Consider the following 26,525-nt stretch of genomic DNA (forward strand, 5'->3'; position numbering starts at 1 on the left):
CCAGAAGTTGTGTCTCCTACCTACTGACTCCAGGATCAGGTACTCAGAACCCAAGAAGATAATTTAAAAGAATATTCAGTCTTCAATTTCACTTAGGCTTGAGCAACCAAGCTAATAGCATAACAAGCCCTAAGGTGAAGGCAGCTAGTAGCTAAGATGATAAACAGGAAAGCTAAATATTGCATGAATAGGGGATTATAGCTTGAGTCAGCATAGGAATTACTGGTGTTCAACCAATCGTGCCACTTGGTGCCAACCCTACAATCATCAGGACACCTCTGGGAACGATACAAAACTTTAACTTGGCCTCTAAAGAAAATCTCCCATGCAGCCACAGAGGTGCTGTGAGAATTGTGACTGCAGGAATTAAGTGTAGGTCTCAAAATAAGTAAAATCAATGTCAAATATTAAGTCAGAAAAGTCAAGACATTCCTTCTGTAACCAAGAACTCAATCAAAGAGAAAACATTTTCTTTGTAGTAAGAAACACAAATCCCTTCCAACTCAGGATATTCTATGATTCTATGACAAATGTCTGCAGTGAAGCAAATGCTAGGAAATACTTCTGAGGAAGTAAAATATGGTCGAAACACAGCTTGGTAAAGGAATGAAGGCAGGGCCTGATGGCCCAGGAGTAGGTTGGACAAGGCAAAAAAATATCATCCTCCACACTAACAAGCCAGTCAATCCTGCACATCTGAAAGCCCTGCTTCTCCTAAAGACACCCATAAGACCTCAGCAATCTCCCTAACTGTCCTTTTAAGAGTTCATTTTTAGCTAGAGCAGATTAAAGGCCAGCTACTACCAGAAGGCACAGCCCTGATCATGCGACCTTGACCCACCCCTTCAATGGCACTTCAGCTCCTTTCTTCCCCCAGCAATAAGTTGATTCAAGTGCATTAAGATTTTTATATTTTGATGAAGTATGTTTTCTGCCAGTTTATCTCTCTGCATCAGTATATCATGGGTCATATAAGAAGTAAAGTGCCGAAGGAGAAGCAGAAGGTGCATGTAGGAAGGAGAGTAAGGACTTGGGACAGCAGTAAGACTACCTGCCCTTTCAGCAGCTCCTAGCTGACACATTGGGTAAGTTGTCATGCAGATCTACTTCCAAACATGAAGAGGTGTGGCAGAGAGACATGCAGAAAATTCTACTGGCCTCCCCCATATAATTTTGGATAATTCAAAACAGCTGTTGCAACTGGTTCTGAAGAAGACTAGATTCTTCAAGGGAAGACAGCACCATTCTATACACGATACGGTCAAAAGCACAGTGGCTTTTGAGTATAGCCACAATGGAAGCAATCACTAACAGTTAATGAATTCCAATGCTGATGGACAAGACATCATTAACACTTTCTAAACAATTTCAACAATAAATGCAGTGTAAAACTGAACAACTTACACATAATTAAAAACTCTCTATGGGAGATATCTGAAACTAATTGTGTCACTACATTAGCTAGAATTTACCCTTATTTTAATAACTCATGTTTTCCCTTGTAGTGCTAATTATAATTTTGTACTTGTAGAATTACAATTTACCCTAAGAAAATGCATACTAAAGACAGTCCAATTCCCAAACTTGTTTTCATGGTTTCATCAATAACCACAGGCAAAGAATATTTATGCAGAGTATATTAATATTTTTAAACATTAATATTATAAACTGCACTATGCAGAACAGAAATATAATATCAGGTGTGTACTGCAGATACACAGTAAAGCCTAAATTGAGTAGAATCTTCAAGATCACTACAACTTAAATTGTCAGTCACAGTTTGACAGGACAACATTTTTGACATAATACCTTTCAAATTACAGAGCAGTATGAGCATGGAAATTGTAAACACAAAATCACAACAAGGTAATAGCTTTAGGGCTCTTTAAAGCATGGCTAAACTTAAATTTTCATTTTCCATGAATGACAGGCATGGCAATAAAAACTCTTAACCTGGGAGAATTTACTCTTAACAGTGCCACTCCCTTTTCTGTTTTTCCTATTATTAACAGGAGCAGAGTCAGGTTGGCAGCTGAAAAAAATGAACAACAGTCTCAAGACCACAAGACAGCGGAGCAAGGGAAGAAAGAGATAGGCAGTGACCCAGACCTTACCTGAAGCAAAACCAGAGCATTCAAAGCAGTAAGGAGGCACTGAGCAAAGACCGAAATACTGTGCAATGGAAAGAAGGGTTTATAGCAAACAGAATCTCAATTACACTCCCAAAACAAGTCTCCAAGACAACCAAACTGTTGGTCGAAAACACCTACCAAGGGATATTCCTAACAGCAACACGGGAAAATCCTGACCACTCTAAAGGGTGCTGTGAGGGAGATAAACCAAACCAATGGGCAGATTAAGACAACTTATTATTAATGCTATCCTGAATTCCAGAGCTCCCTTTTCCCTGCCTTCAACCTGATTCTGAACAGAAGGAAAGGGAGATGGAGTGTGTAAGCGGAATTTCTGCTACAGGCCTTCTCTAAATGAGATACTGCAGGAAAGCAGAGTCTATGGTCTATTTTCTTCACTCTTGCAGATTTTCCTGGTAGCATGGGACAGCAGCCTGAAAACCACTTCTATGGCTCGCGCTGGCATGAGGGTAGAAAAAAGCATTTCTGTCCTGCTTTTTGTAAAGTACTTCAACACTGTGGTGGTAAGATGACATGGCAGAGTGAAAGTCTCTTCTCAGGAAAATGCTACCTTTTTTTAGGCTATTAGTCATTCAGCTACAGATAGAAACGTTTCTGTTGGTGGTGATGTGCGATTTCTGAGGTCTTGAGAAACATTCTCACAAATTTACATAGAACCTGAAATTATGATACTTTGTATAGCACGTCTCACATACAATTTTGTTTCACATCCTTTGCTCCTATTTCACACTAAATCACTTATATTAAGAGACAGTGCTGCAATTGCACTCCTACCTGTCAGAATGCTGCATCAAGTTACAGCATGTAACTCCCAGGATTATCCTACCTTGGAAGCACAAAACATACCTGCTCCTAACACTCATCCTGTTTCCACACTGCAGTGGAACACTAATAAGATATTTTTTTTATATTCCTGTACTTCATGGAAGGTTATACAGCTTGAAAACTACTGAAAATCTGTCTAGGACTTTGACTCTCGCTGAAGGAACATGAAACATGCTGTACTTCTCATATCTTAAAAATGTTATTGACTTACTGACATGGCACCAAGTCATGCTTTAATTCATTTGTGTGGCAAGTTTTATGTGGCAAGAATTATTTTTTTATATATGCTTGAGGAATTTTTAAAACCTTGCTATTCCATTGTATAAACAATCATGAAACTACAATACTCTAGAGGGGAAAAAAACCCTTTCTATACAAGCAAACTACAAACCATGGATTTTGTTCTCTATCTCAAAAAAATATAATAATTATCTTCATTTGATGAGAATTGATGGAAAGTTAAAAAAAATCAAAGCATGTATCATCAAATACTAGTTTTCCATATTTTAGAATTCCAGTAGAACAAAATACAAAATACAAGTTTACTAGGAGCACCTAGAGCAACAAAACAGGATATTTTCAAGAAACTAGCATAGGTTTAAAGCTATTTCTGTATTAAGCAGCAACAGAAGCATTTTTCAGATATAAATCAGGAGATCTGGAGATTTTATAACCTCATGCATTACTAGAAGTCTCATAGAGGCTAATCTTCAATTGACAAAAAGAAAGAACATCCCTTAGCTTGCACCTAATAACCCAGCAAAACTGGAAGCAGCAGAACTCCGGTGCTCTGATACGAGAGAGCATTTTAGGTTTACTGGTGAGTGACAGCACCTTCATGGAGAAACTCCCATTGTTACAGAGCCAAAATAAGGAGCTCCTCTCCTCTCTCGACCTCCCTATTGCAGTGTGAAAGGGATACACTTGAAGACTAGTTGTCCTCAGGCAGAACTGCACTACTCCAAGCCAGGGTCACAGTGGTACAAAGGATCACACAATCACAACCATCCTCCTTGACACATGCTCTTTCTGTCTCAAACTGTGCTTCTCTCTACTTAAAAAATTCCATACCATGGTTATAACTTAACAGTATTTTTGTACCTTCAGGATGCCATTAACTTAGGCACTCCATACTGTAACAGTGGTACGTCAACTTTTATGATAATGATAATAACAAGTGTAACATTATTATTAATTACTACTTAAAACAATAATGATAAATTAACTAGTAGCTAATTTAAGAGTGTGTCAATGCTGAAGACACAATCCTGAATGTAAAGGTGTTTCCATTTAGCTATTTTTAAGTCAGATGAAATCAATTGCTGGCCTGTGTTTAGCACTTTGTAATCACCCAACTATTTGGTAAATTCTTGGTTATATTTCCCATACTGCAATAATGTCTAGCTTACCACCACTCCCAGTTTAAATGGTTTTCCTCTTTCTAAATATGTTTAGAAAACTTGTAGTCATTCAAAAACACATTCCTACTTCCTCTTAATCTGTTACCAGAGTCTGAACCTCTGACCTTACCCAAATAAGAAACACGCCTTTTATTTTGTAGTCTATACATAATGTTGTTCATTACCTATTCTCAAATATTCACTTTTCTTAAGTGTTTCTTTCCTTTAAAGATATAAGTGGTATAGCATTTTGAAATATACTGGCGTGACTTCTTTTTCCTACTTTCTCTGAGACTCAGATTCTAGAAAGTTTATTGGTTTGCTCCTAAGTATCAACCAGGACTTAAATTTTCTTGCAGTGGATTCCTGTAACTACAACCCATCACAAAAATGTTCTGTGAAAAGCAAGGCATAATTGACTTTCACCTCATTTTGACTCACATCTATAACAGACTGGATATATTTTCAATTCAAAATCTGAAAGTCAGACCAAGCAGTACCATCACTACCTTGTAGAAAACTCATGTACCTTGCAGAAAACTCAATCAGTGGGGATTAATGGCCAACAGAACATTGAGTATGCAGAAGAAGAGAACTGCCAGGCACTAAGATGCTACTTCTGCATTCACTTATCAGACAAAGCACATCTTTACAGGCCATGTAAAGATATAACAAGATGAGCAAACTGAACAACACCACAGGTAAAGCAAACAGCCTGATAAATCAGCATATGCAAGCAAACTTTGCAATGTTAAACTGTCCACCATTAAAAGTCAATACTGATTTAGGACTATTTTGTTACATCAAGAAGTAACTTGTTATATCCAGATTTTAATGGAACTTCTAATCTGATCAACTATACAAAAGCAAATTCTAATACACTATAAAATTTTTTTAAAAAGTGAAAATAAAAATAGTACCAATTAAAGGCAGAAAAAGGGATAAGTCTTTCCTTTAAGTCTTTCCTTTGCCTAGAAAGTTGAGAATATCACTATTTCCTGATTTATTCTGGAATCTTCCATAATCTCATGTAACATTAACAGAAGAGCTCTAAACATATAATTAACTCCAGTGTTTGCAGTTAATTTGCTTTTTTAAGGAAATGAAAAAAAAATTCAGTCATCACACTCAGCTGACTATGCAAACTGCAAGCCTGGTTTTCTGACCCAGGGAAGACAATAGAGACTATAATCAAGAATGAAATCATTAGTCACCTGGATTAATAAAATCTACAAACACAGAGCAAGCACAGCTCCCGCAAAAGGACAGCCTACTTTTCTAACTTGCCCAAATTCTATGAAAGTGTCAACTCACAAACAAATAAAAGGAGCCCACTGAACATAATGTAATTGTGAAAAGGCTTAATTAAGCTAAATTATCAAGGACTGGAAGAAAGGTCATTTTATAGCCTGAGAGCTGGGTAAAGGATAGAGAAGAAAAACTAAGGTACCATAGTTGCTTTCCAGAACAGAGAAGGGTGATGGAAGCCTCTGGGGATCACTAGCAGTTAGATTTATTCACCACTTTTATCAATTTGCAACAGAATGGAAAGTACAGCCAAATCCCCTAAATTTGTAAACAGAACAGCTTGCTTTACCCTTCAGTACCACTACATAAACCTGTACTGAGCTGTATTGCCACTGACCCCACATTAAAGAAGTACTGAAGCATGGAGAAAGCTGTACGGAAAATTTTTAGTTAATAGGAGAGGAAGAATCTTTTCTGTTGCTTTCCCCAGTAAATTGCTGGGAAAAGATGCTGGCCATTCAAATCTTGTCAAACTTCCACAAAGCAAAAACAGCATGTTTCCAGAAAGGCACTAACCCTAACACTACAGATACCCTTGCAAAAAGTGTACCATCATGCAACACAACGTTAGGTGTTCTCTCAAGGCACTGCTTCCATAGAAATACACACTGTCAACAGATACTCTTCTTCTTTATCAAAATTTGTATTTCAGAGCACATCTTTACTATGTATCCTACTTCAGGATAGTATTTGTTTAATTGCTAAAGGAATATAATTCAAACAGCTATGCTATCATATTAAATCAGCTATAGTAACGTATTTTAGCCCAGCCTTGTATAGAAAACAACATGAACCTCTTCATTGGAAAATATATTTTCTATTTATATACATTTGAAGAAGAAATCACAGAAGGGGAGAAAGTTACAAAAATCTACCATCTGATCTGCATATAACATAAATCTAATAACACCGACCAAAACTTTTAATTTCACTATGAAAACAGTTCCAATAAGGTAAGGAAGGGTTGTTAGTTTTTCTACCATTAGATGCATTAACTATATATATATACACATATATATAAACATTTCAGTATTTTAAATCCATAGTAACATTCACTTTAACTGAGGTATGACTAAGCAGAACTTCTGCACTATCTGAGCTTTTCTCTCTGAAACAGAGCAGCAAACTGCCCCCAACAGCCATCCTTACCCTGCACTGATACCTCAGACCCTTGCTGTAAGACTCGGCCAAAGTCACAAAGTCAGCACTGTAATAAGCCTATGACCCCAAATCCTGGTGAGACCTTGCTGCCTCTCAGCAAGCTGTCCAGAAAGAAAATATTCTGCACACCATTACCTATCTTCTGCCTCAGCCAACACTTGTCACACAGTCAAAAGCTGCATCAAACAACATTCACGACTACATGCTGACAGACAAAAGCAAGTTTAGAATTACACTTCACAGTGTAAAGCCTCAAACATTAATTGCATATATAAGATTGTTAACATGCTAAATCAATGTAAAGAACGAGACCTTCTTTTTTATTTGCATTCCTGTACTGCCACCTAAAGATCAGACTGAAAAACAGGAACAGAAGTGGACAATATGACTTTTATCAGTAGTCCTGAAAATGAGCAGTAATGATTTTTCTGATACCTTGTTTTGAACGAAGATTCAACCAGATCAAAACCAGATTGATGAAAAAGTTCAATTCCACATTCCAGTTTAGCAATACTTCACCGTTTTTCTAATTTCCATCCATTACAAAAAAAAAAAAATTGAGATCTGTGTATGGATCATGTATGGATTTATGTATCACTCACTAATTTAATGAAGACCATTCAACAGAAAGCCACTGCCTTTAAGAAAGTCTCTTTGGACAGTCTTATCTATAAACTCTGTCTAGCCACAGTATATTTTAAAAAAGGAAGACAACTGGTGGAAAAATATTTTTAACTTCCTTATTTAACTTTTTTAATTTAATTATATCACCATTTAGGAAAAAAAAGAATAGATAACCTTTCACGATATAACAAGTTGGTAACACTACTATTTCTCCCAACAAAACATGTCCTGGTTATGCATCTACATCCAAACACTTCAGATTCGTTTTTATTCCACCTGTTGCTGCACTCAACCCATCTTCCAAACTCTGCAGCCTCTCACAACTTCAAATTGAAAAGATACAGACAGTCGCCACCCTGAAGGACTCTGATGTCACCAGTCAAACTTCATAAATATATTAGCTAAAACTCTGGTTTTGACTTCGGTGTTTGCTTGGGGTTTGTTTGAGTATGATGAGGCGAATTGCAAGCGTGACCTGGAATACATCGTTAAACTTTTCTCTGAGAAAACGAGGACACATTATCTTAAACCAGAAGCTAAGGTGTCCTGAGAAAAAAAAGGACACAGAGCAAATCACAGCGATTGTTTCAACAAACAAAACTTAAAATATTTTAAAAATAAAATAAACCAGAAATAAAACAAACAAACAAAAAGCTAGCAGTACTGGATTTTCTCCTCTTTTCTTCATTTCTTGGCAATTATATATGGGTTTGGATTACCTACCAATATGTTTCAGGTCTTAATACACAGATCTACAAACAACTCGTGACAATCTGGCTTGCTGGGAAATTGCTAAAGGTTAGAAAACAGGTTTGCTCGTTTGTTTCTAAACAAACACAGAGAGGTTACGTGAGTTTGTCAGTGTCCACCCGTAAGGACGTGGGGGAAGACAGAAGACGTTTATTTAACGCGTGTCTCAAAACCACGTGCTCCTTAAACGGGATAAATCTGCGCGGTCGACAGGAAGCTCAATGCCTATTTCGTGAAGGCTGGCGCCTCGTCACCTCTGCGAAAGCCCAGCGCAGAGTTCCGTTTTCCCCCCGCCGGGCTCAGGAACACCTAAGGGAAAACTGGAGCCTCCAGATACCGCCATCCCAACGGGAAAACGCCGCGGCGCAGCGGCACCGCACCGAGCCGCGCCGGCACTGCCGGCTCCGACCAGCCCGGGAAACTCCCACCAAATTCCGGGCGTCCGGGAAGAAGCGAATGCGCAAAAAAGCCTTTTAAAAAAAAAAGCCCCGACTTAAAGGAGCGGCAGGAAGCAGCAAGTCGCGCCCCTCAGCCCCGGCGGCACCTGGCCGCCGAGACCCGGCACAGCCTCCTCCTCCTCCCCAGGAGAGAGACCCCCATCCCGCACGGCATAGCCGGCTCCTCTCCGGGTAATATACCCCCACCCCACGCCGCACTGCCCAGCCCGGCACTGCCCCGCCCCGGCGGAAGGGGCGGCGCTGCCCGGGCGGGGCGGGGGAAGGGCGGCCGTGCCGTCCCGCGGGTACCTGCGCAGGCAGCGTTCGCATAGGCTGCCCAGCTGCTCCTTAGTGAGGACGTAGGCGAAGGGCTCGGCGCGGTAGAGCAGCTCGCCGGGCCGCACCCGCCGGCGGGAGCGGAGGCCGCTACCCTTGCCCGGGCTTGGGAACCGCTCCAGCACCGCCGACTCCATCCTTCCGCGCGCGCCGCCACGGGGAGAGGGGAGCGCGGGCGGCCCCGCCCGCCGGCACGTGACGCGGTGCTGCCACCGCCATCTTAAGTCAGGGCCAAGGCCGGGTGGGGCTGCAGAGGTTGAGCTGAGGAGGTTATTTGTGCTCCTGTGCCGTGGCACAGGACGGGACAGGACAGCACAGCTGCACTGAAAGGCCGTGGGGCAGAGGGCAGCCCTTTGACCGAAGAGGGGGTTAATAATACATTTAACAGAATCCCAGAATGGGTAAGGTTAGAAGGGACAACAGTGGGTCATCTGGTCCAACCTCCCTGCTCAAGCAGGGTCAGCCTAGACCACATTGCACAGGTTTGTGTACAGACAGTTCTTGAATATCTCCAGTGAGGGAGACTCCACAGCCTCTCTGGACAATCTGTTACAGTGCTCAGTCACCTGCACAGTAAAGAAGTTCTTCCTCATGTTCAGGTGGAACTTCCTGTGCATCAGTTTCTGCCTATTGGCTCTCGTCCTATTGCTTGGCCCCACTGGGAAGAGCCTGGCTCCATCCTCTTGGCACTCTCCCTTCAGATATTTATACACATTAGTGAGGTCCCCTCTTACTCATTTCTTCTCAAGGCTGAACAAGCTCAGCTCTCTTAGCCTTTCCTCATAAGAGAATTTCAATTAACACATCACCCTGTGATACCAAGTGCAGTGGCTGTCAGTGCTTCCATGGCCAACTACAAACAGTATTCTGGAGTTTCTTCAGTTGCTGTAGGACTTTGTGGGTTGGTTGGTTTGTTTTAGGGAATGAGGGGCAGTCATGAAATGTATAATTGTAAATCTTGTTAAGCACAATGCAGGGAGCCCTTGTGACACAGACATCTCACAGCTGCTGCAGGTCAGCCTCAGAAGGAACCTGTAGTGATAGGAAGTCCCAGCAGCCACATTAGCCTTGTCCAGTACCACTCCTGATTCATTCCTGTACCCACCCAGCTTCAATGCTGACATGGAAGTGCAAAAAACCACGAATGAGGACACTTGGAGGTTGCATCCCTGCAGCTTTGTATGTAATGGAGGGAACTTCTCCAGGTCCTACTCAGCCCCAGCCCAGGCCCATGTCCTCCAAGGGGCTGCAGGCAATCAGAGAGCTCCTCAAGCCAGGCAGCTGATGCGTGTTAATGCAACGACTCTTCTTCATTCTTCAATGTACTGCAAAGGGAAAATCATACTATTTTTGTATTGACACACAAGGATTTCTCAGTGAGTTTTCTTCACTGATGCAACATTGAAACCAGCATAAAAGAGTCAGATCTGAGGCAGGGGCTTCATCATGTGCATACCCATTTGTTGCAAATTATACACCTTTCAGTTCATTATCTTGATCAAAATATTAAACAGTTTGGTTCACAAAGGAAGAGATATGAAAATGATTCTGTCAAAAAACACCCCAAAACAGGACATTTTATTTATGAACTAGCATCTGGATGTATTTCTGGATCTCATTGTGATCTGAATACAAAGAAGTATGGCTGGGCCAGAAACTGCTGGGTACCTAATCTCTGGCAGTGTTTGTCACTGACAATGCACCCCATACACCAAATTACTTCTTGGCAGAGCCATCAGTTACAGGGACCAGATAAACGACAAACACTTGCTGGGAAAAGAAAAACACTTGCTGGATTAACTAAGACAACTAATCTGAAATGTTGATGCTTAAGGCCCATGAGATGATAAATTCTTTCTCTGTGGGTCTACATAGCTTTTGTTCATTTATGAGATTACACACTATGATGCAAATTGACTTAGTCTGGTTTTCCTCATTATGCCTATAGAGGGAGGTAGGGCTTGTGTTTTGGAAAAGGCAGTTGAGTCATCCTGTCAAGGCACAACGAGAAGACGACCTAACAGTTCTGCAAAACAGGTGTGCATTGCTAAAACACACTCAAGTTGTGTTCTCAGTAATGATTATTTCAGTTTGCAATTGTTTCCCTCCAAGTTGCAACAAAGTAATCAGGAATGACAGTATAAATATCCAAAACACTGCTATTGGGAAGAATCAAGTCACAAGATTTTCACAGAAAAATTTATTTTAACATTCACTTAAATGCTGCAATGATGTAATTCATTACCAAAAGAACTGACAGCAATCTGGCTGTTAGTGAAATCATTATGCACATTACTATGTTTATCTTTAGCCGTCCTAGCAAATTTTTTAAAAGTGTTCAATTACAGTGGTGGTGTGAGATTCTCAAGAATTATCCTTGACAGTTACTAAAATATTAGATGTATTTGGCTTGTATGCTTTACTCCTTCACCTATGTGATCCTCTGCATTTCCCTGTCTATGCTGTTTTATCGAGTTTCTAAGCAGACGTTGCCCAAAAACTGTGACAAAAACAAACCCAGTAATAGCAGAAGGTAACATCTATACCCATTAGTGCATAAATTTAAGAAATGAATACTCAATATGCAAAAAGCATGAACTTAAAGTCCTACCTGTGAACTGCAAAAGGTGCACTCAGGGAAGAGCTAATATGAATATACATTACCAGAAGTAATTTTCATTATTTTCTCAGTTTTCCATGTCAGGTTTTCTCACTCACATGTCTCATAACACAACAAGTTCTCACAAAGTACAGAAACATATCTGAGGGAATGACAGTCTACTGTCTCTCTCACACACAAACAAAATGAAAACCACAACCTTGAAGAGCCCAGCTACTCTAGCAAAACCAAAGTATGAATGTGGAATGCCCAATTTGGATGTTTTTGGAAATATCAATGAGAATTTTCTGAGAAGCATAATGATACTCAGGCTATAAGTGGTTATTTAGCCCCTGACTATATGTAGTTGAAGTTATTCCCTGTTATCAGTATGGTGGCTTTATATGACTGAGTCATACACTGGACCTAAACAGGTCAGACTTCTCAACAGCTATTTGAAGTGCATGACACATTCTGGACAGAAGCAGCTCTCAAGGCATGTAATGAGGGCACTTTTGTGGGAAATACCACTTAATTGTGGCTGATGCTGCTGAATTAGTCATACTTCCTTGCAGCCAGGAAACACTGTAGTGGAAGTTTAGCTCTTCTATCTCAAGACAGCATGTTTTACAACATGAATTTAGAGAAACAATTGCAATAATGAAATAATTCACATTCTGCTCTTTAGTCATAAATGTGCAATAGCCATTCCAAACAACACAGAATGGGAATTTTTCTGGGAGCAAAATATGGCTCAAAACACAAAATGTTAAATTTTGGATTGTACAAAATCTGTGTTACTAATGGCCTAGAATAGCTATCAAGTGACTTAGAATAGATATCAATTAATGAGTTGAAATCTTGTAAGCACAGAGAAATCTTTTATGAGCACGTGTCTCTTGAAGAGGTCTCTTCACTTTCAGTGTTGGTGTGCTAATAAAAAATTGATTCTAGAATGTAAAATTAAAAATCACTGCAGAAGCATTTTAAGCACAAAGTCATAATAAATTTCACTCACAGCAACAGATTTTATCTGCTGATTTTTTTTTTTACTAGGAACTTTACAAAACCATTCCACTGTTATTTGTGTCTTCCCTGCCTCAATTTCCTTCAAACGACAGAAGCACGCTTACACAGTTCTTAGCTGTTTCGCCTATTTGGGGTCTTATCAATAGAATCAACTACATCAAGGGTTGAAGACTTATTTACATTATGAGTAATTGACTGTTTCATTTGGTGTTTCTTAACTACTCCTAATTTCCCTTGGGCTTCATATGTTTGCTGCATGTTGCGTTCTATCAGCTGGGGACAGCCAGCGTTCCTAATTTTAGCAGTGACGTTAAAACAGCCCACACAGGGAAAGACGCAGTAGCTGTTGAGAAAGGATACAACGTGAGTGAATAAACATCTCCCACTGACTTCTTGTTCTTTCTGGAAAAGTTGCTTGTTATTTCCATTTTCTCAGTGTTTACAAAAGAAAGATACAGGTTTGCTAATTAAAGGCTTGCAAAGCTCGGGTTGGAATTTTCAATATGCAGCCCCACAGATTGCATTCAGCCTGACAAAACAATTAATTCAACATGTTTCTCAGGAAGCCTCAGGTTCTTCCTGTCGCACTTGAATGTCTTAAACTACACCACACAATCTGTCTCTCGAGTTTTATGTTGGTATTTCTATCAACATTATCATTACTACCTGCAAGGCTGAGCTCTAATTATTAAAATGTTCAATGCTGAACAGGTCTAGTAGCCAGTATATACACATTCCACCTTAACAACCCCTTACAACCACATCTACTATGTTAATTACTACAAGGTCACAAACCCTTCCTCTGGATCAAAAGTGAACTGACTATAGAATTCAACTTGACCGATCTTCTAATTCCAAATTTCTTATCGGCAAAATTTCTTATTAACTGGACACCATAAGGACTAAGTTTACTTCTGTTTCTATTTGTGTTTGTTATGATTTTAATATAGTTAATAGTAAAAAAACTAGGCAATTGCCATCACAGTTGTGTAATTTTCTTCCACAGGCAGATGGATGGTACAAATGATGAGCACCATTGGAAAAGACTTAGCATCTTTAAAGTTATCATCAACATAGAAACTATGATACATGGATGCTTTAATATGGGATGCCAAAAGCCATTTTTGGCAGCTCCTCTATGAGACAGTATTGGAAGAGCAGGTGCAACACTTAAAAAAAAGTGTTTTACCGAGTAGCTGTGTCATGTGTGGTTCACGTTTCAGAGGTTTGTGTATTATATTGGTCTTGGGAGAAAAGGGAAAATAAAAAAAGCAACCACAACCCCGCAGTTTGGAAATAATTGAAAGGACTAGGTATACTGTGGACCTTCCCTGAAGTGAGTATGAATGTTGTAATCTCCATCTCATCCAAGATCACAGATTTGAAGACAGAAAAACATAGGAAAAAATAAATTTGCCCAAAAGTTTTCAGCTAATCAGTGTAATTTAAAAAATCTATTACTTTATATCTTAAATAGATATATCTTAAACATATCTTAAATATCTTATTTTAAGACATTCAGAACAACTGAATTGTGCAACATTTTCAAATGTCAGTGCCTATTTCAAAATACTATTTCTGATTTACTGTATCTGGCACAGTAACTCACAAATTAATGCACTTTCAGAAATGGGAAACTTTTCTCTCCCACCATGATAGAAAATGGTTCCTTTAAACCTTAGCATGAAGATCATCTCTTCTGAGAAAGTCTATCATGTTAAATTTTGAGTGAAATTGCAGTTTTCTCTTTGAAAAGCATTTTTGAGGGTTATTGAACTGTATATGTTAACCTGAATTTATATACTGTTTTCCTAGTTTCAAGTTCTGCCCTTGTATTTATGTGAATCAAAAGTAACTGAAGAGATGGCTGCCTCGATTGTCCATAAACATACAGAGGAATATGGCAAAGAGAGTTATGCAAAGGAAAGGAATACAAGTGGTAGAGGGTTGGTTAAAAATCATAAAAAGAATGTATGACAAACCTTTATATACAGTTTAAAACTTGAAAGTGAAGTGAAAGTTTACAGTCAACATTATCCTACAAAAGCTGTAATCCTGCAACAGTAGAAAGTAGAGTGGATAGCATCAATTAATCAAATCCATAGACCTAATTAATTTTCACTACCCATGTATTTATTCATGTACAACAGTAATTTTCACTTTTTCCATCTCTTCCATGAATACCAAAACCATTTGTATAATGACAGTTCTCCACTTCTGTTGGGAGAATAAAGCTTGTGTGAACAATTTTTTCTGCATTTCTGTAGGCCTAGCCTTGGCATGGCTGGGTGCAGACAGTAAAAACTGCTGCGTAGTTAACACGGCTTCAGCCTCTGAAGCTGGAACAAAGGAGGATCAGTGCCAAGGTTAAGGAGGAGTCTTGAAAGGTAAACGTGTGCCCTCAGCTCATATGGACACCTGTTATAGTCCAACTAGCACTGGACAACAGAGTATGTTTCTTTTATGTATCCAATACTGTAGAAGAGGTGATCACATGTAGGGGTGTAGTAACAGTATATAACGAGTATCCTTTTGTAATAAAGCGGACATTTTGTCGATCATATTGGTCTGTGAGCAATCTGTTCCAAGCCCCTCCACCGACACACTTCACATTTGTGTTCAGGGCTAAACATTGCTTACACTTAGCCTTAATGGCAGATTTCTGGTGACCATTAAATCTCCTCATTTTAAGTCCACAGTTATGCAATATTCCCTCCACTTACAGACTCCTGCTGTTACAGTGGGAGTCTCTGCACTGGCTCAGTAAATGCTGCTTTCCAACAGCATCAAAATAAAACAATTTTTTTTCAGTTCATGTTTGAAATGTTATCAGCACACAGTTAAAGATGTTTATTTAGACAGTGGTGGTCTTACATTTATGCATTGAATACTTCTAGTATGTTGGTATGACATCTTTCTGCAACAACAGCAAGATATTTTGATTCAAAGTGTGTGTGGGTGATCAGTATAGAGCACAGAACCAGTACAGCCTCTCAGCCTTATTGGACAACAGAACAGTTACATGGTAAGAGAGGAAGAGAAATTAGGAACAGGTTGTGTTATGGAGTACTATGGCTAAAAAGAGAATTTTAAGAGCATGTGGGTTTGAAGTAAATTTTTTGTACATGTATTACACATTAAACAAAAACATGGGCAACGGTTTCAAATAAAATGATTTTATTTTCATTTTTCCAAATTCTTTATACAGCACTGAATATTCTGGTGACCTTTGGACCTAAAATAATCCTCATACACATATAGCTCTTTGTGTATTGAAAACCAGTACAGACTGTCCTGTGTTATTTTCAAAAGAAAGAACTGTAACAACTTTTTCCCACAGATATTACAATCTTTACTTAAAGCAACTCCCAGTTACTGTTTTATCATGCAGTCATTACCTTGTCTTATAGTAACACACCACTAATTATTTATTAATATATTGTTGACTTGAGACTGCAAGGTTTTTAGATAACGAGACAATATAGCAGACTCAGTGGTTGTAAAGACCTATGTATTTTGGTAATCTGTCCAAAGGCATTCAAATTACTAAGAACTAAAATGCCAACCAGACAAATAATCATTATTTGGTCTGTTAACTTTTTCAAATGTTGTAAATATACAGCAGTGTAACAAAAAGTTCCATTTAAGTCGTACATCCAAAAGCAGCAAGTGACTAGTAAGTTCCCAGAAAAGTTGCAAAGTTTGTCCATTCCAGATAGGATTGTGCTCAAATAACTGTGAATCCATTACTTTCATCCTCTATAGAAGGGCTCTTGTTACTTGCTGAATTTATTTTCCTGTTTGGACAGGAAATCATCTAGCTAACTGTGATTTTATTTAAACCGTTTCTCATCAAAGTAATCTTTCAGAAGCTAAGGTGATCTTCCAAAAGCTTTAGTTTTATAAGTTTATGGTCCTTACAGTTTCCAAGACTTCATCATAGAACCAGGTTTCAGTAAACATACTAGAATTTTGTAAAGCCTCAAAAAGACGCCTGTAGTCTTCTGGATACAAGTCACGCATTGCAGCATTTTCTGGAATTTCTAGCGCTTTCAGTAATTTGCCACCATTGTCCAAGCTCCATGAACTGAAACAAACAAACAAAGTCTTAATGGAGCATTCCTTTCTGTGAAAAATTAAAAAGCAAGAAACATTATCTGAAGGTCCATTTCACTCTTTCACAACTTCTAGAAGTTAACCTCTTCCTACAACATAAGTTATTTTCAATTCATACTGCAAACACGAAGAAACATCTGCTAATAAGACACATAAATACCAAATAAAGCCCCCAGCAGACACAGACAATACCAAACCACATAAGTCTCTTCATTACAGGGTGGGTGGCCTCCTCATTACAGAATAGGTGCCTGCCCTCCCTCCCTCATCCACCTGAAATGCGTAAGTCAGTAACAGGCATTACAGCATAAAAAGGGGTTATTCTTCAGTGCCTGGGAAATTAAAGCCAAGGTAATCCTCAAGAAGATGACTCAGTATAGCATGAATTAGTGACTTACACCTCCCAGGTATTTTCTTCTATATATAAACAGATGTATCCACTCTCTCTCCATCTACATCATTGCTATGTACGAAAGCTAGACCTTTATAAATGTGCACATACATTAAACTATTTCCCAGACAGGAAAAGGGTGTATAAATACACAGAAGATTCACATTAGAAGCCTTCAACTTCCTGGCTGAAGGACTGAGTTGAAATGAGGGACACCACTGAGCTTTAAGAGAGAAATCCATTAAGGCTCTTTGCACTTTCTTTGCTAAGAGAGTTACTGGAATTTAGTAGCTTTTTCTTCTTTCCTCTTTCTGGAAATTAACTTTCATAAGCTATTATCAGCAAGTGAGAAGTACATTCATTATTTTCATCAGCAAGTAGAAGTCAATGCTTTCCAGACTGTAAACACCTTCCATTTTTGGGAAATGGAAATCTACTGATCATAAAACAAACATAAATAGCTCCAATGTAATACCAAAAAAAATAATTATAGTTTCATAATTAGTAAATAAATCTAAAGCCTAATTTTTGAATTAGATAACAGCCATTCCACCTTCAATAACCTTCAGGTGTTTTCATTAGCATGACTGATGTCTGTTATAAACTGAAACTTTTTCAGCTTTTAATTTCTATTAAAAAGACTTTCTGCAAAAGTCTTGGCGGTTTTATTATTATGTCTGTCAAGTAAGTGAAAGCTTCTTGCAGATACACGACCTCACCTCCACTGGAGGTACAGAGAATTACTGCACATATACATCCCAAATCTTTGTTTGTGAAGCCTAGCCATGATGATGACATTCTAAATACTTGTCGACCTTTCTGTCAAACCTCAAGTTTTTATTATCTGTAAATACGGGCCAGGAACAGTCCCCAAAATACTGTATTGTGGGCTGCACAAATGAAATCTTCTATTCTACATGTAGATAATTAATTTTTAAAAAGCACAGTATTTCATCTGCAAATAAATACCTCTTTGAGAACATATGTTAATATTTTCCTATATTTCTGTGAAAAAAGTATAAAAAACTGTAATTCTTTCTTACTTACTTTAGTCTAGCACTAAGTCTAGACGTAGGTTTAGCAAGACACTGTTTCACCATAAAAATAAAGGTAGTTGCATTTGTGGGCTTCAAGCCTCCTGTAAACAGATTTTGCTGGGGAGTCAGTCGTACCAAACATAAATGGTCATTTGGCAGCCACTGCAAGAAAAACAAAATAAATCACTGAAAAGATGATAGACAGTGTCTGTCTTTAGCTAAGAGTTTCATTTTCACCACCACTAACATTTCTTATTAGAAGTCTTAACTTGATGATTTCACTGGAAGATAAGGCTTTACCTCTGCCGTGCCCCAAACAGGAAAGGAAACAGAAAACAAAAGAAACGTACTATCACTTAGGTTTGTTTTTACATTTTAAGAACTGAACTTTCTTAGTTGAAATAGACAATACAGGCTTGATGTGAGCTTTCAAGCTATTATATGGCCTATAGTGTTTCTATACTATGCAAGGCATCAGATCACTTCAACTACCTGCCTTCTGTATATAAAGATGGAATTGAGTGTAACACTAAGACAATATTACAACTCGAAAATTTTATGAAATTGGGATGGAGTCTTTAACTGAAATAAATGTACTTCTGTATTAGCAGCAATGGATATATTGTCCAATAGATCTCACATTTGTACTTCTCCTAAAGCTATCACAATACATCTTGCATAATCCACCTGATATGCCTCTCTACACAGTTTTTCAGCAACACAGCTAAGCACGTAAGGCACACCCAGTCATTTACATTCACTTATATCTTAAAGAAACATTGCAAACAACACTCAAACCATAGCAGTTTTCTGGGGAGGGTAAAACTAAATATTAAGTAAACATGCTTTTATATTATCAGAATTAAATAGGGATATTCTTCTTTTACACAAAGGAACATCATTACTTCTTTAAAAGAGAAAAGTAAACAAGTTTACACAAGGTATTTTTGCACTTCTCAAATTTAAGCAATTAGCTATCACATGAAATCTATAATGGAGATATGAGTTACCATTTTAATCAAAACCAGCAGGATACTGATTGTGTTACTAACTGTGGTAACATTTGTTTTGTTTAAGCAAGTAGATATTTCCCTGTCAGTAACTTTTTCTGAAAAATACCTCTTAACATTCCTTTATGCTATTCATTCACCATATTTTTTCCATCATATACACTAAGGATAATAGTTTATTTCAGTTTCTAAGTGCATAGCAATTCTTCACTCACTTTTTGATGAATCTACATGCTACTTGTAAATTTTAATTAGAACACTTCTTAAAAAATACATTTATAAATGTTGCTATAAAGTTATTTTAACCTTTAATAAAAAGTGGTTTAACTACATCTTTAAAAGAAGAAAAGTGTACACTACAATCTTACCTTACATTTTGGTATTGCCAAGCTCCCATTTTTCAAATCAGTTGCAAATGATGACCAAGGCTCCTATGGGAGGAAGCAAATATATTACAGAATTAAAGCATTTTGTTATAATAGAATAGACTATTTCAGTTGGCAGGGACCTACAACAATTGTCTAGTCCAACTGCCTGAGCAATTCAGGGCTGACAAAGTCAAAGCATGTTGTTAAGGGCACTGTCCAAATATCTCTCGGGGCATCGACCACCTCTCTAGGAAGCCTGTTCCAGTATTTGACCACCCTCTTGGTAAAGAAATGCTTCCTACTGTCCAGTCTAAACCTCCCCTGGCACAGCTTTGAACCATTCCAATGTGTCCTATCACTGGATACTAGGGAAAAGAGCTCAGTATCTCCCTTTAGCCTCCCTCTCCTCAGGAAATTGTAGAGAGTAATGAGGTCACCCCTCCTCAGCTTCCTTTGCTCCAAAAAAGCCAAGCCCAAAGGCCTCAGCTGCTCCTCATGTAACACTCCTTCCAGCCCTTTCACTGGCTTTGTTGCCATCCTCTGGATGCATTCAGGGATCTTCACAACCTTCTTAAGTTGTGGGACCTAGAACTGCCCAAATATTCAAGGTAAGGCTGCACCAACTCTAAATTCAGTGGAACAATTACTGACCAGCAGATGATGCCATGTTTGATGCACCCCAGGATGCAGTTTGCCCTACTGGCTGCCAGGGAACACACTGATGACTCATACTGAACTGCTGCCAACCAGCACCCTCAAGTTCCTTTCTGCAGGGCTGCTCTCCAGCCACCTCTCTCCCAATTACTACTTGTACTCAGTGTTACTCTATGCTAGGTGCAGAATCCAGCATTTTTACTTGTTTCATTTCATCCTGTTAATCATTGCCCAATGCTTCGATCTGCTTAGACCCCTCTGCAAGGCATCTTGTCCCTCAAGAGAGCAAACAGCACCTCCCAGTGTGGTGTCATCAGGAAATCTGCTAATGGTTCATTCAACTCCTGCATCCAGATTGTTGGCAAATATATTGAACAATATATTGGCTCTCAAATTGAACCAGTGGTCAGCCAGGTGTAGCCCCATTCAGTGCATCCCTCTGAGCTCTGCCCTTCAGCCAGTTCATCACCCAGCACACCATGAACTCTCTCACTGTACAGCTGGACAGCTTCTCCAGAAAGATGCTGTGAGGGGCAGTGTCAAAAGCCTCACTGAAATCCAGAAAAAGGACACCCACCACCTCTTCATCCACTGGGCAGGTGACCTTATCATAGAAGGGTGTCAGATGAGTTAAACAGGACTTTCCTTTGTGAACCCATGTTGACTGTGCCTGATGTTTGCATTATTTTTCAAATGCCTATCAATTGTACCCAGTAGAATCTTCTCCAAAATTTTTCCAGGTACTGAGGTTAGATTGACAGGTCTGTAGTTCACTGGCTCTTCCCTCACACTCTTTTTATAGACTGGAATAACACTGGCCAGCTGCCAGTCAGCAGGAACCTCCCCAGACTCCCAAGACCTTTGGTAGCTAACTGAGAGAGGTCCTGCCATAGTTTCCACTTGCTCCTCAGTAGTCTGGATTGAATCCCATCAGGCCCCATGGACTTGTGAACATTCAGCTGATACAGTTGGTCCCTTACAATTTCAGTGTCTGCAAATGGAAAGTCACTGTTCCCACACCCGTGGTCCTCCAGCTCAGGAGACCAGGCAGTCCAAGGTGTATCAGTATTACTAAAGACTGAGGCAAAAAACACATTAAATGCCTCCACTTCATCCCTGTTAGTCAGATGACCATCTTCAAAAAGTATCATTCTTCAACTCCTTAATATATACCCCATGATATAAGGTATTTGGAAGACAGTAGATAATGAAACAATTTTTGACTAGAAAAACACTTAAAACTATGAAGGTAGGTTCCTAGAAAAACAGAGGACAAAGAAAGGTAAATCTGAAAAGCATAAACTAAGTGAAAGTTGATGGCCATGTGTTCATGTGGAGGTGGGGGAAAAACATAAACAATTTTTAAAACTAAATCATATTATGTTTGACAAGGTAAGATAAGTACTGACTAGCAGGAGAAGCAGGTATGCTTGGAACATGAAAACACCAGGACTCAAAAAAAAAATTTCTACTGAATACAGCTTAGGAAGTCCAAAGTATATTGGATGGCAAAATTCAGAGGACAGTGGCTTGCAATAAGAATACTGACATCATAGTGAATCACGATGCTGCTTTATGGAGAGTTTTACACAAAACATGAGCGTTTCAGCTTTTTACATCAATACTTTCTACAAAAGTTTTCAACAGTTCTCCAACTAATTTAAACATTAAATTAGCTTCCAATTAGTTTAGGATAGTAAACCACTATAAACTCTTTTCTAAAATCATGTCCATGGCATTAGGCCACATCAGCTGGTACAAAACACTTACCTTGTGCAGTAGTTCAATTTCATATCCTATTTGTGCAAGTACAGTAAGTGCTTGATAAGCCCATGCTTCCCCAGGCTTTGCTCTTAATACCTAAAAAATGGCAGAGAAAGAGTTTTTTGTTGCAAAAACTAAGACTGTTTCTTTATCTAAGCAAAATCCTCATTCAAATAAATATAAATACAAGTAGTAAGAAACTCAATTAAGTCAAAGAAATTCCATTAAGTCTAAAATTCCAAAGTAGAGTTCCATTAGGCCTCAAATACATACTTTGTGATATTTTAGTACATCTTATCAGAAGACGCGACTAGAAGACATTATAACAGGCTAAGTATTTCTTCACAGCAGTTATTTGGATAACTGAACTGTGTATTAATCTCCAGCACATATTTTCTGGTCCCTTTTAAGGCAGAGAAGTTTCACACAGAAGAGAAGCAGGGATCATATTACATATAAAAACTGTAACTTTGTCAGAGTTATCAGCTTGCACTGACAAAGTAAATATTCCCAAGAAGACATGCAAGCAGAGTAAAACATCAGGTGACCTCACTGAACATTAAGCAACTTGCTCAGTCATCATCCTGATCAATATTACAGATCAAACAACTCTCAGGACAAGAAATAAAGAGAAGCTTGTGATTATTCTCAAACAGGGCCAGGAAACAAGTAGATTGTAGCAAGGAGATTTAACTTGTCGTAATAGATTTACACAGCCTTGTCATATAATAAGAAACCAAACCAAAACAACCAACAAAAAGGAACCAACAATGCCCACTAAAAGAAGGTTCCAATAGCTTTTACTACACAACTCTCATTTAACAGTGTTCATAATAAAGCCATAAAACTTAATTTAAAAAAAAAAAAACTAACACAGCGACTGCATAAAAAGAATGAGCTGCCCTGTATTTACTCAAAAATCTGACCATTAAAAACATGCCATGCAAGTTGGTATTTCAGTGGTGTCCAACTTGTCATTTCACAGAATATACTTAAGACTTTTAATTTTTTTTCAGTGAGGTGTTAAGACACAGCACAGGTTGTGTAAGCAGACCTCTAAGGCTTACAAGTAACTAAAGGTTTATGGCTCTGTATGAACCTCCCAGTTTCTCAGAAAAAAAGGTATCCTTGAAGTATAAGTACAGTTCTAGAGCTTCCAGACAGCGTAAATTAGGAACATTAGAAAACCCAGAAAGCAGCTCTGTGCCTTAGTGTACAGAATATTAATAAAAAGGTGTGTAAATCATTACATTTTGGCTCAGTTCTTTTCAGTACTGCATACAAAAGCAACTGAACAGGACAAGTGCATCTCACTGATTATGGTATTTAGTAACTTGGAATCCTCTACCCGAATCCTTTTCCCTTGCATTTTGAATTCAGTCTTCGTTGACTGTTACATGCAACTAGTAAACAATTTTGTTGCAAAAGCATGTTACAGAATTTAAGCACCTCACAATTTACAATGGAAAGCAGCTAGTCTGCTGCTGCATATTCTTCTCGAGGACCAGTCTTCACATTTGTAAGATTTGTGGTTATATGACAAGAGAATGTTTCTTGATAGTGCTATCACTGCATAAAGAGAACAAGTGGGAAACAGACAAGACTTAAAAATTCTGGTAGAAAAAAATTCACTAGCAAAAACATTAAGCATACAATATAAATGGGTTTGTGTTCTGTGAAGCACTACATCTTCATTACCTGTAAAATACCTCGCACATACCATGTATTCTTTTTCACTTATAAAGAGGTTGAGTTCTACTCTTCCGTATCTGTATATGGAATTGCATTCATATAGGCCGAAAAGAAGCCTCCAAAGTCTGTTTCTTTCCAATGTGTGTGGCATGATTCCAAAAATTCTCAGAGGTACATCTGTTTCAATAACATGTAAAGGTATTTTTAAAATTTTGCAATACATATTAGACAATCTCATTAATTCTAATGTCTAAACTACAAATAATTAAGAGAAGAAAGTCTGTGAGCTCATGTTGTTCAAGAATGAATACAATTCAAGCCTTAGTCAAAGTTAAGCCCAATTTAGTTTGTGTTAGACTAAACCTTTAACAGACAAGAAAATACTTGATATCCCATATTGACACATGGGGTATTTTTTGAAGCTATCATGAGTCTAAGTAAAGCTGAAATGTAGAAAATAGTATCCATTAATTGAGCACATATATTAAACAGAACATATACCTCAAGCAAATCCCAAAGAGTTTGCCAAACTGCCTATGCACCCTTCAAATGTATTTGTAACATGTGTGATCATATACATATACCTGCCCTCCAAGGAACTGCTGCTACACCCATGGTTTCAAAAAGCTTCTCAGAGCACACGGCAGGTGGTTTCAGTGTTCCAGTCACCAAAGGATCCAGTCTGCAGAAGTCACCATAAATGACCTTTAATTGTCCATCCAGGCTATTCTCTAGGGACTGAATAAAATCAGCTTCAGTTGAAGAAATCTGGATATAGTAACTGGTCTCATGAAACATCCCACCCAAACAAAAAATATGTTCAAGCATTACTTAAAATTGTTACCCAGTCAACAAGAGTCAAATCTCAGAGCTGCTTCTTACAGCTGATAAAAAGAATTGCCTCCTTCATTGTGCTGGGCATTTTGACATTTTTTGTGCTGTGCAACTTGAGTGCCATTAAAACAATTCTTAAATTACTATGATGTTCTGCAATGGTTTTCCTTAAAAAAAATCCTAAACTATACTTAACTAAACAAACAACTTCATTTAATGATTTACAAGTAGAATTCTTTATATATGCAGAGAGAATGCCTTTTATACACATTTTAAGTCAGAGGGTGAGTTGTTGGTTCCAAACCAGCACTATAACACCATCCTTCTAGTACAGCTTCTGCAGCTCAGTGTCTGACCCCCTTCGAATCCATGAAAAGCCCAGGTGAGTAGGAGAGGACAACACATGTGTCTTAATATGTAAGTGTCAATTACAAGAAAACACATTAAATAACACTGTGAGATAAGCAGGAATAACTAAGAGTATTTTTACAGATTTCTTAAAGCTACATATGGACCTCTTGTTTAAACGTACACAAATACAATGACTCTGATTAATATTACTTTCAAATTTATGCATGAAACTATTCATAGAAAGACTATGTATGAACTTGAATTCCTGCATACACAAAACATCAAATCAACTAATTAAAAAATATTCTACATATGCAATGTATAATACCAAACAATACTTACTGTTATTAGCCATTATGTCAGATGTTGCAAGTAACAATTACTGTCTAATTCCTTTTTGATCCAACAGCTATTACAAATTGTAAGTTAATTCTTATTTTCTCTTTAATTAGGTTTTAGAAATATGCAACTGAATCAAAAGTGTACCTGTAAGTTTGGAAGATAAGCTAAGTTACTTTCCAGAGCTACCACTCTAATACCTGCATTGAGCAGAGTTTGAGTCAAGATTCCAGGACCTGAAGTGGGAAAATAAGAAAAAAAAAATTACAAATTTTAAAAGTGCATTTCTATTTCTAAGTAATGTCCTTTAGTGATTTTCTCAACACAAGGCTTGGGACATTTCACCTTCGATACGGGAGAGTTTGTATTTGTTTAAACATACTTCAAAACAAGAGTTAGTAAAACCATTTACAGGCAGCCTGCCCGAGATTGCTCATTGAATTACACTAAGCACGGCATTACAATGACATACTTAGGAACACTGGAGATAACGTTTCAAATACTTCTACTTTTTCCTCTGCCAACTGAAATATACTTTGAAATCGTACCCACATTATCTCTACAGATAAAATAACACTCTGCAGAAATAAAGAAACAACCACAGACATTAAGTAACTGCAAAGGGCTACCTGTCTTGGGTGTGCTTTTACTGACAAAGTCCACTTACAAAACCACAACATTACCTGAGAGACACTTACATCTCTGCTTACTCTATAGCACAGTTTGAACAGCAGTGACCCGCCGGGGCGGCGGGCTGGGACAACCCCCTGTTCGGATCCTGTCCCGGGCAGCGCCCTAACGCAAGGAAGCCGCCACCCCCGCCCGAAATCACGGGAGAAGCCAGGCCCCGTGTCCTCCCCTGAGCACCACCATCCCTTCGGAGGGCTGGTACCGCCGGCGGCGAGGGCGGCAGCCCGCCCTGACCCCGCAAGGTCACCGTGGCGCCGAGCAGCGCCGCACCCCGGCGGAGCCCCCCGCCGGGAGCACGGCCGGAGCCCCGGAATAGCTCACCGGGCGCGAACTCGAGCAGGAGGGGCTGGGGGCCGGCCCCTCGCTGCAGGCATTGCTGCACGGTGCGCGCCAGCCGCGGGCAGGCGATGTAGCGGCGCACCGGCACGCCGCCACGATGCTCCCGCTGCACCACCTGCGCCTCCTCCGTCGCCGCCTCCGCTACCCGCAGGCCCCGGCACTGCCGCCCCGCCACCCAGCACGGCGACAGCCCGCACAGCAGCGGCCGCAGCGCCAATGCCAGGAAGCGGCCGCAGCCCGCGGCGCCCGGCGGGGCCTGTCCCGCCAGCATCGCCCGCCGCCCGCGCCGCGCCGCCAGCACCGGGTGCGCGATCGCCG

General features: G+C 39.2%; 3 protein-coding genes across 3 annotated transcripts in view; 1 reads left to right on the top strand and 2 right to left on the bottom strand.

Moving 5' to 3' along the window:
* SMYD3 (SET and MYND domain containing 3) overlaps nucleotides 1–10,270 on the bottom strand; it is a 399,664-nt gene extending 389,394 nt beyond the window's left edge. Inside the window, exon 1 of the mRNA XM_051783348.1 lies at nucleotides 8,968–10,270. Coding sequence (XP_051639308.1) covers nucleotides 8,968–9,131 — 164 coding nt within the window. The 5' untranslated portion in view covers nucleotides 9,132–10,270. The remainder of the gene's footprint in view (nucleotides 1–8,967) is intronic.
* The window catches only part of CNST (consortin, connexin sorting protein), a 668,223-nt gene that overhangs the window by 597,147 nt on the left and 44,551 nt on the right, over nucleotides 1–26,525 (top strand). The window lies entirely within an intron of this gene.
* TFB2M (transcription factor B2, mitochondrial) lies at nucleotides 15,778–26,493 on the bottom strand. The gene is made up of 8 exons (XM_051783352.1): nucleotides 26,190–26,493; nucleotides 25,326–25,414; nucleotides 24,239–24,392; nucleotides 23,683–23,831; nucleotides 21,969–22,058; nucleotides 19,545–19,607; nucleotides 18,177–18,328; nucleotides 15,778–16,709 (listed from the first exon to the last, which is right to left on the bottom strand). Exons 1-8 carry the CDS (start codon nucleotides 26,476–26,478, stop codon nucleotides 16,523–16,525), a joined length of 1,173 nt encoding a protein of 390 aa, XP_051639312.1. The 5' UTR covers nucleotides 26,479–26,493; the 3' UTR covers nucleotides 15,778–16,522.

Source organism: Manacus candei, unplaced genomic scaffold (genome assembly GCF_025592945.1).
Source record: "Manacus candei isolate 608988 ecotype Guabito, Panama unplaced genomic scaffold, ASM2559294v1 h1tg000017l, whole genome shotgun sequence".
In the NCBI taxonomy this organism is placed as follows: Eukaryota; Metazoa; Chordata; class Aves; order Passeriformes; family Pipridae; genus Manacus; species Manacus candei.